Source organism: Malassezia restricta, chromosome III (genome assembly GCF_003290485.1).
Source record: "Malassezia restricta chromosome III, complete sequence".
NCBI classification, from domain to species: domain Eukaryota; kingdom Fungi; phylum Basidiomycota; class Malasseziomycetes; order Malasseziales; family Malasseziaceae; genus Malassezia; species Malassezia restricta.
Genome location: NC_040195.1, coordinates 914,061 through 926,914, shown reverse-complemented (window position 1 = coordinate 926,914; position 12,854 = coordinate 914,061). Strand labels below are relative to the sequence as shown.

Here is a 12,854-nt window from a genome sequence, read left to right as displayed (position 1 = left end):
CAGGGGATGCCAAGCTGTCTTGTCACTTTGTGATCTTCCTCCACCACCGCGGAGCAGGGCATGAGTCATACGTGTGCCTTGGTACGGCGTGTCCCGTACACGGCCTTGCCCAGTGATGTGCGGCGTGTGGCCGGTGCGCCAGTGCGCATAGACTTTGTGCGTACGCACGCCATGGTCCCTAGCGAGATGGTCATGGTGGAGTATGCAACTGAGGCAGAAGCCCGCGCCCTACAGAGGCAGCGCCCATGCATAGGCGGGGAGGCGCTGCAAGTAGAATGCTTGAGTGCGGCACAGCGGCAAGCATTCTTTCAGCGGCACTACGCACACTGGCCCTCCGAATGGCTCGCCGCGCTGGACATTGGCGCATCGTATCCGATGCAGTCGGTTGTATTGCGCCATCTCCCGTTTGATACCACGGCTGAGAAGCTGGAAAAGAAGCTGCAGCGCCACTATGCTCTAGGCCTCCAGATACCCCCTCGCATCGACTGGCACATGTCGCAGCTTGTGCGTCCTACGACGCCGCCCCTTGCGTCGTCGTTCACTGTGCTCAAGCTGCCGCCGTTGCACACAGAGAGCACGTCCGCATGGTTTCTCGTATGCCTATCCAAGGTTTCGGATGCCATGCGACTCGTTCGTTCGTGGCACCGCACGCGCTTTCTGCCGAAAAAGTTTACCGTGGAACGGACGGGCGACCGCTACGTGGTGGATGCAGGCGTGTTGTATTAGTATGTACGTTTAGCATAGGACCATGGATCGGAGCTCTTCATCGACAGGCGGCTCCTGGCCGACGCGGCTCCGCAGGCGGTACACGAGTGCCTCGGCGCGACGCAGCACGCTCGTGGCATCCATTTGAAACGCCAGCGAATGGATGAACATGAGCACTTCGTCGAACGAGGCCAGGTACCGGAGTATGAGGCGCTCGTGGCTCTCAAGGATGGCCAGCGCCACGAACAGATGCATGTGCGTACACAGCGGCCAGCCGCGGTGCTCGGCCTCACTCCATCTGGCCGACCACATGGCATCCCAGATGCGCAGCACGTCGTCTAGCACAAACTCGCGTTTGAAGCACACGAGTAGCCAGCGAAAGCAGAAAAACAGGTTGAGTCCGTCGATGCGCTGGAGATAGGCGTACAGTCGCGGACACAGTTCGGCCACGAGGCGCTGCAGCAGGAGGAGCTCGTGCCGCATGCCCGACTGGTCAGCGACGTAGTGGCTGCCCCACATCCGCATGAGCGCCACAAACGTCCAAAACGTGCGTGCCTCATCACCGCTGCAGGCCACATAGCATACGGAGCACAAATCGCTCATGCCCTGGACGTAGCCCTCGATCGCAGGTAGTTTGGTATCGTTTGCATGTTCGGCATACACGTCAAAGGTCCATAGAATCTCACTGAGAAGGAACACGTGCTTGTTGACCTGGGCATGCTCGGCGCCCTGGGGTCGTGAGCGGAGCCAGCCGCTGGCGACGACATGCGCCTCGATATCGAGAGGCGGCTCGTGCTGGAAAAAGTCGTGCTTGGTATCGGCGCGGAGGCAGTCGATCCAGATGCGGTGCTGCGACGCTTCGTGCTCGGCGGCACGGGGCCTTGGCTGGCCGAACCAGCGCTGCTTCCACATATCGTAGGTGCGCTGCATCTCGGCGTCCTGCGCGTCGCGGCCCTCACGACGGGAGTTGAGAGGAAGGGCGCCGAGCATGTAGGGCCACAGTAAGCGCCGCGCCTCGGGAGTGAGGCCGTGTCGGAAGACGCGCTGCGCGATATCATGAGCTGGCGCACCAGAATCGAGGAGCTCTGTGCACGCCGCGTGTGTCAGGGGCACGAGCTTGTCGGTCTGGGGCAGCGTCGGAAGGTACGAGGTGCCGAGCAGCGACTCGGCATCGCGATCAGGATCACGGAGCATGGCCTGCTCGGCCATGCGATTCAGTTCGCCTTCCTGGGCGACTTGGCGCGCCCATTTCGTGAGGTAGACGCGCGCAGCATCAAATTCGACCGAGAGGGGGTCGCTCGACGTCGGAGCCGTGGAGTCTGTCTGGGCACTGACCATGTAGGGCCCCGCCTGCGAGGCGGAGAGTTGGGGTGCGGCGCGGCGCACGATCGGATGCGACAAGAAGGCATGGCCACTATCGCGGGCGCCGCGCATGACGTGAGAGAGCTGCGTGAGGACGGACATGTGGGTCGACTTGGCCCAGGCGGCCAAGGTGTCCGAGTGCGTCGGGGCGGGCGGCAGCGGCGAGCGGCGGGCGAGCACGGCCTCGATCGCGTCGTCGGCGAAGCGCGGGGTCTGGTGCTTCGCGCGCTCTTCCGCGGAGGGGTTGATGAGGTACAGGCTCGGCACCTGCTGGCTGGCGAGGATATCGGCAAAGGGGACCAGGGCGTCGACGAGGCGGTGGCCGTCCCAGTCACTTGACGCGCGGCGATGTTCGTCGTACGGGCACGTGTGGAAGAAGAGCGTGTGCTTGCTCTGGGCATACAGCTCGACGAATCCGATGGGGCGCATGGCCGAGGGCACATGCTCGCGAATCGCCCGCAAGTCACGCAGGGGCACGCGAAACGCACAGGGATGCTGTGGGGCGTCCGGCACGCCGAAGTGCACCACCATGTTCCTCGCATGCTGCGGCGCATCGCCCTCTGTGCCTATCTGCACGCGGCCATGCACATTGTCGCACGTCCGAGCCGTCGGATGCACCGCCGCCGGCAGCGCCAGCACGGCCTGACCCCCTGTCATGGGTGGAGGGAGCGAGGGGCGAGGGACGTGCGTGGATCTGTCTCGTGTCACTACCGCCGTATGTACCGTGTTGCGAAATCCCGTATCGACATTAGGGGCCCTGCTCGATGAGGCGCTCGATGGCCAGCAGGGGCTTGTTCCCGATGTGGCCGCCACCGGGGATGCGAATGCTGCCCGTGTACGGCGTCGACGCCGCATTGCTCTGGGCAGCCATGAGCGCCTGGCGCTGGCGCAGCGCATACAGCACAGGCCGGATGGTCTGGACCAGGCGCTCGCGGTCGTGGCCGTGGAGCGTCTGGAGGAAGCGCTGCAGCACATAGTTCGCGTACTGGTCCTGCATCATGACCGTCGCAATGCAGAGCGGGGCCGTGCCCTCGAGGAGGAGCGGCAGGCCCTCGACGTCCGAGGCACGCAGCGGGGCCAGCAGTTCCTCGAGCAGGTCAGCCAGGTCGGCGGGCTGCGCGACCTGGATCACATGCTCGACGACGTTCGACGCAAACTTGTGGCGCGAGAGGGCAAGCAGGTGCGACTTGGCGACGCCCACAATCGCAACGCGGTCGCGCTCCTCGCCGTGCTGCAGGACCCACTGGACGACATAATTGCCGTACTGGTCCTGCATGAGGCGCAGCGTGTCCTTGTGCATCTCGTCGAGGAGCGGCCGGCGCTGTTCCTCGCTGCAGTACGCAAAGATGCGCTGCAGCACACGGCACGAGTAGCAGTGCGACGCGAGCACGGGCACATGGCCCAGGAACGCCGAGGCAATAAAGTCGAGGTGCGGACTCGGCACCTGCTCCAGGATTTTTTGGATCACGTGGTTCGCATTTTGATCCCGCACACAGTCCAAGACGTGCGGATGCAGCTCCTGGCCGAGGCGGATCTTTTGCTCCTCGTCGACGCGCTCAAACGCCTTTTGCACGACGCGGCAGCCGTACGTGCCGAGCGAGAGCGAGAGCACATGGCCCTCGAGCTGGCCGCCCAGCGTCCGCACCTGCTCGCGTGTGCCGTACTCCAGCAGCTTTTGGATCACATAGTTGCCAAACACATCCGCCATGAGCCGACGCGACTCGGGAAACAGCTCCTCGAACACCTGCGTGCGCTCCTGCGGCGTGCAGTGATCCAGCTTCTCCTGGATCAGCCGACTGCCGTGCTGGTCCATGCTGATCTCGGCCAGCTGGCCACGCACGTCCCGCAGCTCCCAGTGCGCCGCATCGTCCTGCAGCGGCACCGACACAGCGCGCGGCACACCACCCTCGTCGCGCCGGTGGAAGCGGCCGCCGAGATCGCCCGTGCCTCGCTCATACGCGCGCGTGCGCGACGAATTGCGCGAGCGCACAGAGCCCTCGTCACCATGCACATCGTGCACCGTCGCCTGAGACCGCGCGCGCACGTACGGCGCAAGCTCATCGTCCAAGACGGCTGGGCCCGTCGACGCAATCGGCACCGTGTCGCCCAGCCGCAGCGTGCCCGGCCGACCAAACCACTTGCCCTCGTCGCGGCGCTTCGGGCCCGGGCGCGACGACGGATCCAGCGCATCAGGCGAGTCGCAGATCGTCGCCGACGACGCCATGGACGGCGACTGCGGCGTGTAACGTGCGTACATGCCATGCACACCGTGGCCGGCCACGGCAGCAGCGGCAGATTTGCGTGCGTGCGTAGAGATACGACCCCCGCTCATAGGCGATGACGGCGAGTCAGGCGCGCGGTGAGCTCGATGCACCGAGCCGGTCCGCTCGCGCATCGGACCCACCGACAGATCGACCGGCAGGGTCATCGACCGCACGCGCTGCGCCAGGTCCTGGTTGACGAACGCCGACGGCTGCATCGACGCATCCAGCACATCTGGCCGCGCGTGACTCGTCGGCGGAGCGGGCGGCATATGCGACCGCGGCTCGTCGTCGCCCAAGACGAGCGCCACCGACTTTTCGGCGTGGAGCGGCGCTGTCGCATCGTCCGGCGACGACGACAGCACAGCAGTCGAGGCCCCATAGCCCAGCGGATCGATAGGAGCAGGCGTCTGCGTCGGTGGGTACATGGACGGCCACATCGGCGGTCCCTCGACGTCCGAAAGCGGCCAGTCCGACGCGGGCGCTCGTTCGTCCTGCGTGTGAATCGGCGGCGACCCAATCGCATGGCTCGGCATAGGAAAGCCGAACTTGGTCGAGCCCAGCGGCAGCGGCGCCGGTCCCGCCGATTCCACACCAAAAGCGTGTTCCATCGGCATAGGGAAGGCGGCTGACTTGGGCGACAGAGGACCTTCCATGCCGTGGCTAGCGAGATTCCCAGGTGGCGGAGGCAGAGGCATGTGGGACGGGCCATGCCGTGACACCTGTGAGCCCAGCAAGTCGTCCACAGCATGCAAAAACTCGGTCGCATTATCTGTAAGTGTACGACGTGGACGCCGACGTCCAGGGGCGCCGTTGGGCAAGAGACCGGGCGGCGACGTCAGAGCGTCTGCATCCCAGGGATGGGGGCCAGGAGATGATACAGTAGGATGCACCGACCATGAGCCTGTTCGATGCAGCGAGAGGGGGGCGGGCGCTGGCCGAGGAGGCACGGCACTAGGGAGAAGCACCGGGTGCTCTAAGGGCGAGGCGGCACCACGCGAGCTGGGATGGCGGTAATGAATGGATGGAAGACCCGCTAATGGATCTGGTCCTGTATTTTCTTGCATCATGCCTAGAGGTACATATATTACAGCGTGAGAACAAAGGTGGGCGGGGGTGCTTCGTTAACAGGCGTGACCGTTGGCAGCCGGGACAAAAAGCGAGGAGGAAGACGTTTCAGCGCCGATCCACACGCCCTCAGCGATGCAAGCGCTGAATAAGCCCTCTGGCAGAAAAAAAACGGCGCTCGAAAAAAAAAGGCCTCGAGCACCACGCCACGCCTGAGCATGGCCCCGCGTCCCGACATGTACGAATGGTTTCATCGCCGAGCGGCATGATATAGCTATTCCACGCTATAGAGCATAGAGACATACAAGGGCCGACAGCACGGCATCCTTACTTTTGTTGGTACGACCAGACGTTCTTCATCACTGCAGGGTTAGCCAACGTTCTCTGTCGGTATCGTGCCAACGCCTGGCCAGGCGACGTTACCACACACCGTGCATACCGCGCATGTAGCAGAGGTCTGACACTCGACAAGCTCATGCACAGGAGCCGGCGAGCTCTTATCCGCTGCCTGTTCCTTTTCGCTCCGTGAAAATGTGGAATCCTGCCCCTGCCGTAGAAATGGGAGTGATCCCGCAGCCAGGCGCAGACTGTCAGGAGCGGTTCCATGCGCGGTGGTGGTGGTGGTGGTAACACCCGTCCGACCTGAGGTCGTGTGGCACGGTATTCTGATACGTACAGCCCATCTGTTGCGCAATACGGTTAATCGAGTCGTCACTCTCAGCCTGGTGACGAACGGCGCCCGAGATCGGAATGTTGGTCGTCGAGCCAGGAATCATCTTGCCGTTCTCGTCCACGTCGGCCACAGCGATCTGGACCGAGGCGTGGTCCTTGGCCTCCATAAGGCGGCCCGTGGCAGCGCACTTGCGGGGCACGTAAAGATCGACAAGCTCACCCTATTCTATGTTAGTACCACACTCATCGCACGCGCGCTATTCACGTACGTGTTCGTTCTCCATGTTGGAAGCGGTAGGGCAGTTGGGGGAGGAAGGTCAGCGTCAGGGCCACGCCGTCCACCTGCCGATTTGGTCACGTGTTTACATATAGTTGTTAGTACGAGTGACACGGGCTTACGTCATGGTGTGTCGGCAGCCGCGCGTGGCAGGCCCAGCCCGCCACACGAGCCATCCCCGCGGCGAGACAGGGCGTTCGGAGGTGGCGCATTTCGTATCGCTTGACCTGCGCGCATCATGACCGACGTATGTATTTACCTTCCACTTATACAGAAAGACACATAAGTACCATTTTGATGTCAAAATGACATGCGGAGCTTGCTCGCGTGCGATCGAACGTGTTCTGGGAAAGCTGGAGGGTACGTACCTGATCGCGTAGGAGGGATCGGCGACATTTACACCAGGCGTCACGTCGTACACGGTCAGCCTCGAGCAGCAGAGCGTCGACGTCGAAGCTTCGGTGCCTTTTGAGACGGTGCTGGAGAAGATCAAAAACACGGGCAAGGAAGTGCTCGGTGCGCAAGTGATAGCCTAAGTAGACATGCATACAGGGTGTGGATCTATGTCATGGCCGCACCCAGCGCCGAACGCGCCAGGAGCATCTCCAACGCACCATTTACCTGGAACAGCTGAGACTGGAGACGCATTTCCTCGCCCAGCTTGGCCCAAATGCGCCCGAACAGGTCGTCAATGATCGGCGATTGGCCCAACACCGACGCGTACGTATCAATCACCAGATTCAGTGTGTCGCACACAAGATGGGTGTACTGCGGATTCGTCACATGCCGCAACAGGAAACGCAAGATGGGCTCGAGCGTCACGTCGTCACGTCCTGATATGGCACGACGCAGACCGTCCGCCTGGCCACTCGGCGAGCGACGAATCAGCTCCATGATCAGGGCAAACGTCACACTCGCAGGCACGCCTTGCTGCAAACTCGCATCCAACGCATCCCGGTAGCGGAACGCTTTGAGGAGCTGATCGTAGCGCTTCAGCCGTTGGCGCCGCGTCGACTCCACGGACAGTTCGTCAGCCCGCGTCGCAGCACTCGCCCGGGTGGGGCCCGTGGCAAAGTGCTCATAGGCACCTGTGCGCAAAGCGGCACGCCGACGCTCACGGCTCTCGAGCTCGCTAGCTTTGAGCTCGCGCTTCCGGATGCACAGTGTGCCGTCCGACATGCCCACGGCAATATGGCTTTCATCGGGACTCACGGCCAAACTCAAGATGGGCGCTGGATACCGCATCGTGTGCGTGACGCGATAGTCCTGCGCTGGATCATACACCTTGACAAGATGATCGAGGCCACCGCTCAGTAGTCGCATGCCGCCACTTCCTTCGTCCGAGGTGAATCCAGCGCCCGACTCGACGGACAGCGCCAGTTTCGTGATCGTCTTTTGGTGGTTGGATATCGCGCGCATGCAACGGCCCCCACTCATGATATCCCATACACGCAGCATGGGCCCTCCGGCACTCACCGCCACGCCACTGCCACCCGTCGGGTACACCAACACATCTTCGACCGGCGCTCCATGTTCCATGCACATGGCTTGGCCGTCGTGTTCGCTCATGCGCAGATCCCATAGACGCACCGTGCCGTCATAGGCGCCCGACATGACGACATGCGGGTTGTCTTGAGAGATGGCTCCAGCGCGCACATAGTCCGTGTGGCCCTCAAAGCGGCGCGTCTCTTTTTGTTCAGGCATGTCCCACATGCGCACAGTGCGGTCATCTGAGGCCGTCAGCACCTGCGTGATATCCGTCGAAAATTTAGATACATGCACGGGCATCTGGTGTCCTTGGAAAGAGCGCAATATCGTACGTGAGTTGGTATCAAAGACTTGCACATTCCCCGTGTCCTCGCCGGCCACCAGCAAACGGGCATCCGAGCGAAAGTGCGCGCTGCGGGCCACATCCTTAAAACGAGTGATGGTCTTTACTACGCGACTTGTGCGCATGCTGTAGATCTGCACGCGAGTGCCTGTCGTGACAGCGAATCGGCCACGCGAGCTCGAGCCACTAGGATCATCGTCCGTGGCATGGCTCGATGGCACAAAGTGGATGCACGTCACGGGCGCAAACTCTTTGAGAAAGACAGGCGAGTAAAACTGATTCCTCCAATATAGCGACTCGGAGTGCGAGTGCAGCGACGATGAGGCCGTCGCTGCAGCCGTCGGCGGCGCTCTCAGCGGCTGATACTCCATCGTCCAGGAAGCAAGAAGCCAGGCTGAAGCGACAATTTTTTTGGTCATGGCACGTGATAGCGGACGCGCCGCTCGCCGCTCGAGGGCCGCTGCTGCCTCCACCCAGCCGGCACGCCGGTGTCGTGGGAGGCATGGCGGACCATGGGCGGCAGGACAGGTGCTTTGTGTATGGCAGTGCAGAGGAGCTGGGCTCAGACCTTGTCAATGCGAAGTCTTACTCGAAAAAGGTGGCTGTGCTGAAGCGCATTATAGCGAATGCAACGATGGGCAATGACATGAGCGCACTGTGTACGAGTGTGGCGGAGTGCATGAGTCTTCAGGATATCCATATAAAAAAGATGGGGTACTTTTTCCTGTCGAACTACGGTATGAGGAAGAAGGAGGCATTGACGCCCTATATCGATTTGTTTACGCAGGATGCGAAAAGTCAAGATGCGATCACACGTGCTTCGGCACTGCGAACCATGGCGTCTCTCCTCACCGACGACATGGTGCACGGCCTCCTAGATCCTGTACGCAGCGCTTTGTACGACAAGAAACCATACGTTCGCAAAACAGCGGCCATGTGCGTCGCTCGGATGTACATGTACGATGCAGCTCTCATGGAAAAAAGCGGGTTTATCGAAAAGCTCTTTGGCATGATGTATGATACGAGCACCGACGTGGTGGTGTCAGCGGTTGCAGCACTGTATCACATGGCAGAGAGTAGCCACACGATGCAACTCTCTGTCAACTTCAAGCAGGCCAACCACCTCGTGCAAGTCATGCATCAATGTTCTGAATGGGGGCAGACGTACATTATGGAGACGCTGTTGTTTTTTACGCCGCAGACGGGCCAGGAGGCCCATATGCTCGCAGATGCTTTGTCGCGGCATGTGCAGGTGCACAGCCCGACATTGGCACTCACAGCCAGCAAGGTGGCCATGTTTCTGATGAATTATATGAGCGACATGGAGCGGATGAACGCGCTAGGACGGTGGATTGGCTATGTGCTCATGCCGCATATGAAGGCGCCTCCAGAGATCTTGTATACGATTCTCACAAACGTGCTTCTATACTTGCAGCGTCGGCCCATGGTGCTGCGGTTGGAGCTTTCTCCCTTTTTATGTACATACAGCGACCCAGAATACATCAAGCTCGTCAAGCTCGATATCCTGTATCAACTAGCAACGCAATCGAATGCAACCGATGTGCTGGATGAATTACAAAGCTGCGTGACGGACATCAACGAGAACATCGCACGCAAAGCCACTCACATGATCGGACGCCTCGCCCTCAAGTGGAGCCTTGTAGCTGACCCGTGCGTGGCGGCGCTAAAGACCATCATGCAGGGCCGTGCGGACTATGCACTACAAGAGTCGGTGATGGTGGTCAAGGACATTTTGCGCAAATACCCAGACCGCTACGGCTACATTGTCACGATGCTATGTGACCACATTCCCTCTCTGTATGAGTCCCCAGCCAAGGTGTCCATGATCTGGATCTTGGGGCACTTTTGCGATCGTGTCGAAGGTTCTACCGATGCGCTGCATGACTATACCCTGTCCTTTTTGGACGAGTCGTCCGATGTGCAGCTGGCACTCTTAACGGCCACAGTCAAACTGTTCCTTCGGAAGCCAAAATCTGGTGGACCAATTGTACAGAAGATCCTGCACCAAGCGACGGACCTCGTCGCCAATCCGGACGTACGCGACCGTGGCTATTTTTACATGCGCCTCCTGACTTTGGACGCCAGTATGGCTATGGCTGTGGCATTTGCCGATGCGTCCTCTGAAGAGGCCCTCGAACAAATTCAACAGCACGTACTAGACCAGCTGATTTTGCACGGTGCAAGTCTGGTCCCGCTCCTGCAGCAGAACCCACCTGTGATGATACCAAAGGTGAGGCACAGGTTCATGCCCGACTCGCCCGCGCTCGAACCATCAGCGCGACCGCATGCCAGTACACACATGCACGCAGAGCCGTCTCAGTACCACACTATGCACGATACCGATGACGAGGCGGTATATACAGACCTCGCGCCGCCCCAGCCGTCCAACTGTGCCTCTGTAGCGGTGGGCCAGCTCATTTGACGTGGAGCCGCGTAGGCCTGACCCAGAAGCCAAGTCGTCATGTGATTGGATATAGAGTGTAAATGCCAAACAATCCTCCACACTCGGCGCGTGCAGCGCCACAAGGGGCAGTCGACGCCCATTTTGACTGCACACTCAACAACGTTGGACGCCGTCATGTCGGCGAGACAGTATGACCGCGTCGCAGCAGAGCCCCGGCAGTCTCGTGAGCGTTCTGCAAAATCGAATGTCAACGGACCAAGGGAGCACGCCCCTACGTGGAATAGGAAGGCGTATGCGACCGATGAAGACCCTGCTGACCGGGCGACGTACGCATCGCGCAAAAGTTTTGGGTCTGAAAACTGGGAAGATGCCGAGGACAGCACAGAACTCAATGCATTTATTAATATGCCCAGTCGGGTGGTGCAAGATCCGTATCTGCATGACCTAGAGTCGGGCACGACCAATGTATCCACACCGACATCCGTCAAGCACGGCGTCTCATCTCAAGTCATGGAGCCTGCATCACCGGGACTATATAATAGCATGACGAAACGTGTGGGTCGGCAGCCGAATGCAGGGTCAACCAGGCCCAATGCCGGTCAAGGTATGGTAATGCTGCACCCCATGCAGGCAGAGTCTGATGACTACCTGCACATTCCTGATAAAAACCCTGACGCCCATTCTTGGCGTCCGACGCTGCGTGGTTTGGGCAATGTGTTTACCATCACCATCATTGGCCTGTCTGTGCTCATGTTATTTGTGGGCTACCCTATCCTGGCCGACCATCAGCGCCAGTTCAACAAGGGTTTGGCGAGCTTTTTAGCAGATGCTGAGTCTAGCAAAATCCCTGTTCGAGGCTTGATTGATGAGGATACAGAGGAGCAGTATCACACATGGACGAATCCTGTGGACAAGTCGCAGTATGATCTTGTGTTCAGTGATGAATTTAATAAGGATGGACGCACGTTTTGGCCAGGCGATGATCCTTTCTGGGAAGGCGGCAACTTTTACTACGCCGCTACGCACGACTATGAGTGGTACACGCCTGAGGCTATCACGACCAAAGATGGCTACTTGCTTTTCACGATGGACGAGTATGTCGAGCGCTTAAACTTGTTCCGTTCCGGCATGCTTCAGTCCTGGAACAAGTTTTGCTTCCAGGGCGGATACATTGAAGGCAGTGTGATCCTGCCGGGCTCACACGATATGCAGGGCTTCTGGCCCGGTTTCTGGCTGATGGGTAACCTAGGCCGGCCTGGCTATTTGGGCTCTACTGACGGAATGTGGCCCTATGCGTACGAGGCGTGTGATGTGGGTATCATGCCGTACCAGAAGGACACGGATGGCTCGCCCGTAGCTGCGTCGCGCGTCAAAGCGAATGGCGCAAAAAGCTACCAGCACAAGAATCTCTCTGCTTTGCCGGGTATGCGCTTCCCCTCGTGTACGTGTTCCGGACAAGACCACCCGGGTCCTAATCGGAAAACGGCACGCTCCGCCCCTGAGCTGGATATTTTCGAAATCCAGGTGCAAGGAGATGAGTCGCATGCATCACAGTCCTACCAGGTGGCTCCGTATGACGAGAATTATATTTGGTTCAACAATAAGGGGTCATACAAGGTGTATGACTCGGACATTACAAAAAGGAACCCGTGGTCTGGTAATCCGTATCAAGAGGCCATGTCGTGCACGACCACGTTACCTCACTGGCCCTTCTTTGATGCGTCCAAGAGGCCGAGGCCGATTCGGTTCGGTGTAGAATGGGATCCGGACTTTGAGAACACCGGCAGTGGACACATTACTTGGTACATGGACGGCAAGCCAACGTGGACGCTGAATGATGCGGCATTGTCAGGTAATGAGAATACCGAGATCAGCCGCCGCATCTTCCCCAAAGAGCCTATGTTTATTATCATGAACTTGGGCATCTCGAGCGGTTTCCAGCAAATCCAGTGGGACGATTTGGAATTCCCCGCCCACATGGCTTTCGACTACATCCGCGTATACCAAAAGCATGGCACGCAAAAGCGTGTTACCTGCAACCCGGACAACTACCCCACAGCCGACTATATTCAAAGGAACTTGGAACTGTACTACAACAACAACCTCACATCCTACCTGGACTCGTCCCACCAGGCCTGGCCCAAGAACAGCCAGATGAACCAATGCTAAAGACGCCCACAGCCTGTAGTCTTTTTTTGTATTAGTAAGCAAGAAAGCGAACAACCTCAGCGCTCAGCGCATCGATGCGTCTTT

General features: G+C 59.5%; 8 protein-coding genes across 8 annotated transcripts; 4 read left to right on the top strand and 4 right to left on the bottom strand.

Moving 5' to 3' along the window:
* Positions 1-60: 60 nt before the first annotated feature.
* MRET_2204 (uncharacterized protein) lies at positions 61-726 on the top strand (the record flags this gene model as incomplete). Its single annotated transcript, XM_027628831.1, has 1 exon — positions 61-726. One exon carries the CDS (start codon positions 61-63, stop codon positions 724-726), a length of 666 nt encoding a protein of 221 aa, XP_027484251.1.
* A 9-nt stretch (positions 727-735) lies between these two features.
* On the bottom strand, positions 736-2,724 carry MRET_2203 (TBC1 domain family member 15; the record flags this gene model as incomplete). Its single annotated transcript, XM_027628830.1, has 1 exon — positions 736-2,724. The coding sequence occupies one exon, from the start codon at positions 2,722-2,724 to the stop codon at positions 736-738; it is 1,989 nt and encodes a 662-aa protein (XP_027484256.1).
* Positions 2,725-2,815: 91 nt separating this feature from the next.
* Positions 2,816-5,398, bottom strand: MRET_2202 (pumilio-family RNA binding repeat protein; the record flags this gene model as incomplete). The annotated part of the gene is made up of 1 exon (XM_027628829.1): positions 2,816-5,398. The coding sequence occupies one exon, from the start codon at positions 5,396-5,398 to the stop codon at positions 2,816-2,818; it is 2,583 nt and encodes an 860-aa protein (XP_027484257.1).
* Positions 5,399-5,723: 325 nt separating this feature from the next.
* On the bottom strand, positions 5,724-6,352 carry MRET_2201 (small subunit ribosomal protein S21e; the record flags this gene model as incomplete). The annotated part of the gene is made up of 3 exons (XM_027628828.1): positions 5,724-5,758; positions 6,073-6,289; positions 6,338-6,352. 3 exons carry the CDS (start codon positions 6,350-6,352, stop codon positions 5,724-5,726), a joined length of 267 nt encoding a protein of 88 aa, XP_027484254.1.
* Positions 6,353-6,583: 231 nt separating this feature from the next.
* MRET_2200 (copper chaperone) lies at positions 6,584-6,881 on the top strand (the record flags this gene model as incomplete). The annotated part of the gene is made up of 3 exons (XM_027628827.1): positions 6,584-6,592; positions 6,624-6,705; positions 6,751-6,881. The coding sequence occupies 3 exons, from the start codon at positions 6,584-6,586 to the stop codon at positions 6,879-6,881; spliced, it is 222 nt and encodes a 73-aa protein (XP_027484255.1).
* Positions 6,882-6,906: 25 nt separating this feature from the next.
* Positions 6,907-8,547, bottom strand: MRET_2199 (U3 small nucleolar RNA-associated protein 15; the record flags this gene model as incomplete). Its single annotated transcript, XM_027628826.1, has 1 exon — positions 6,907-8,547. One exon carries the CDS (start codon positions 8,545-8,547, stop codon positions 6,907-6,909), a length of 1,641 nt encoding a protein of 546 aa, XP_027484329.1.
* A 131-nt stretch (positions 8,548-8,678) lies between these two features.
* Positions 8,679-10,619, top strand: MRET_2198 (AP complex subunit beta; the record flags this gene model as incomplete). The annotated part of the gene is made up of 1 exon (XM_027628825.1): positions 8,679-10,619. One exon carries the CDS (start codon positions 8,679-8,681, stop codon positions 10,617-10,619), a length of 1,941 nt encoding a protein of 646 aa, XP_027484666.1.
* Positions 10,620-10,775: 156 nt separating this feature from the next.
* MRET_2197 (beta-glucan synthesis-associated protein KRE6) lies at positions 10,776-12,770 on the top strand (the record flags this gene model as incomplete). Its single annotated transcript, XM_027628824.1, has 1 exon — positions 10,776-12,770. One exon carries the CDS (start codon positions 10,776-10,778, stop codon positions 12,768-12,770), a length of 1,995 nt encoding a protein of 664 aa, XP_027484324.1.
* Positions 12,771-12,854: the final 84 nt, after the last annotated feature.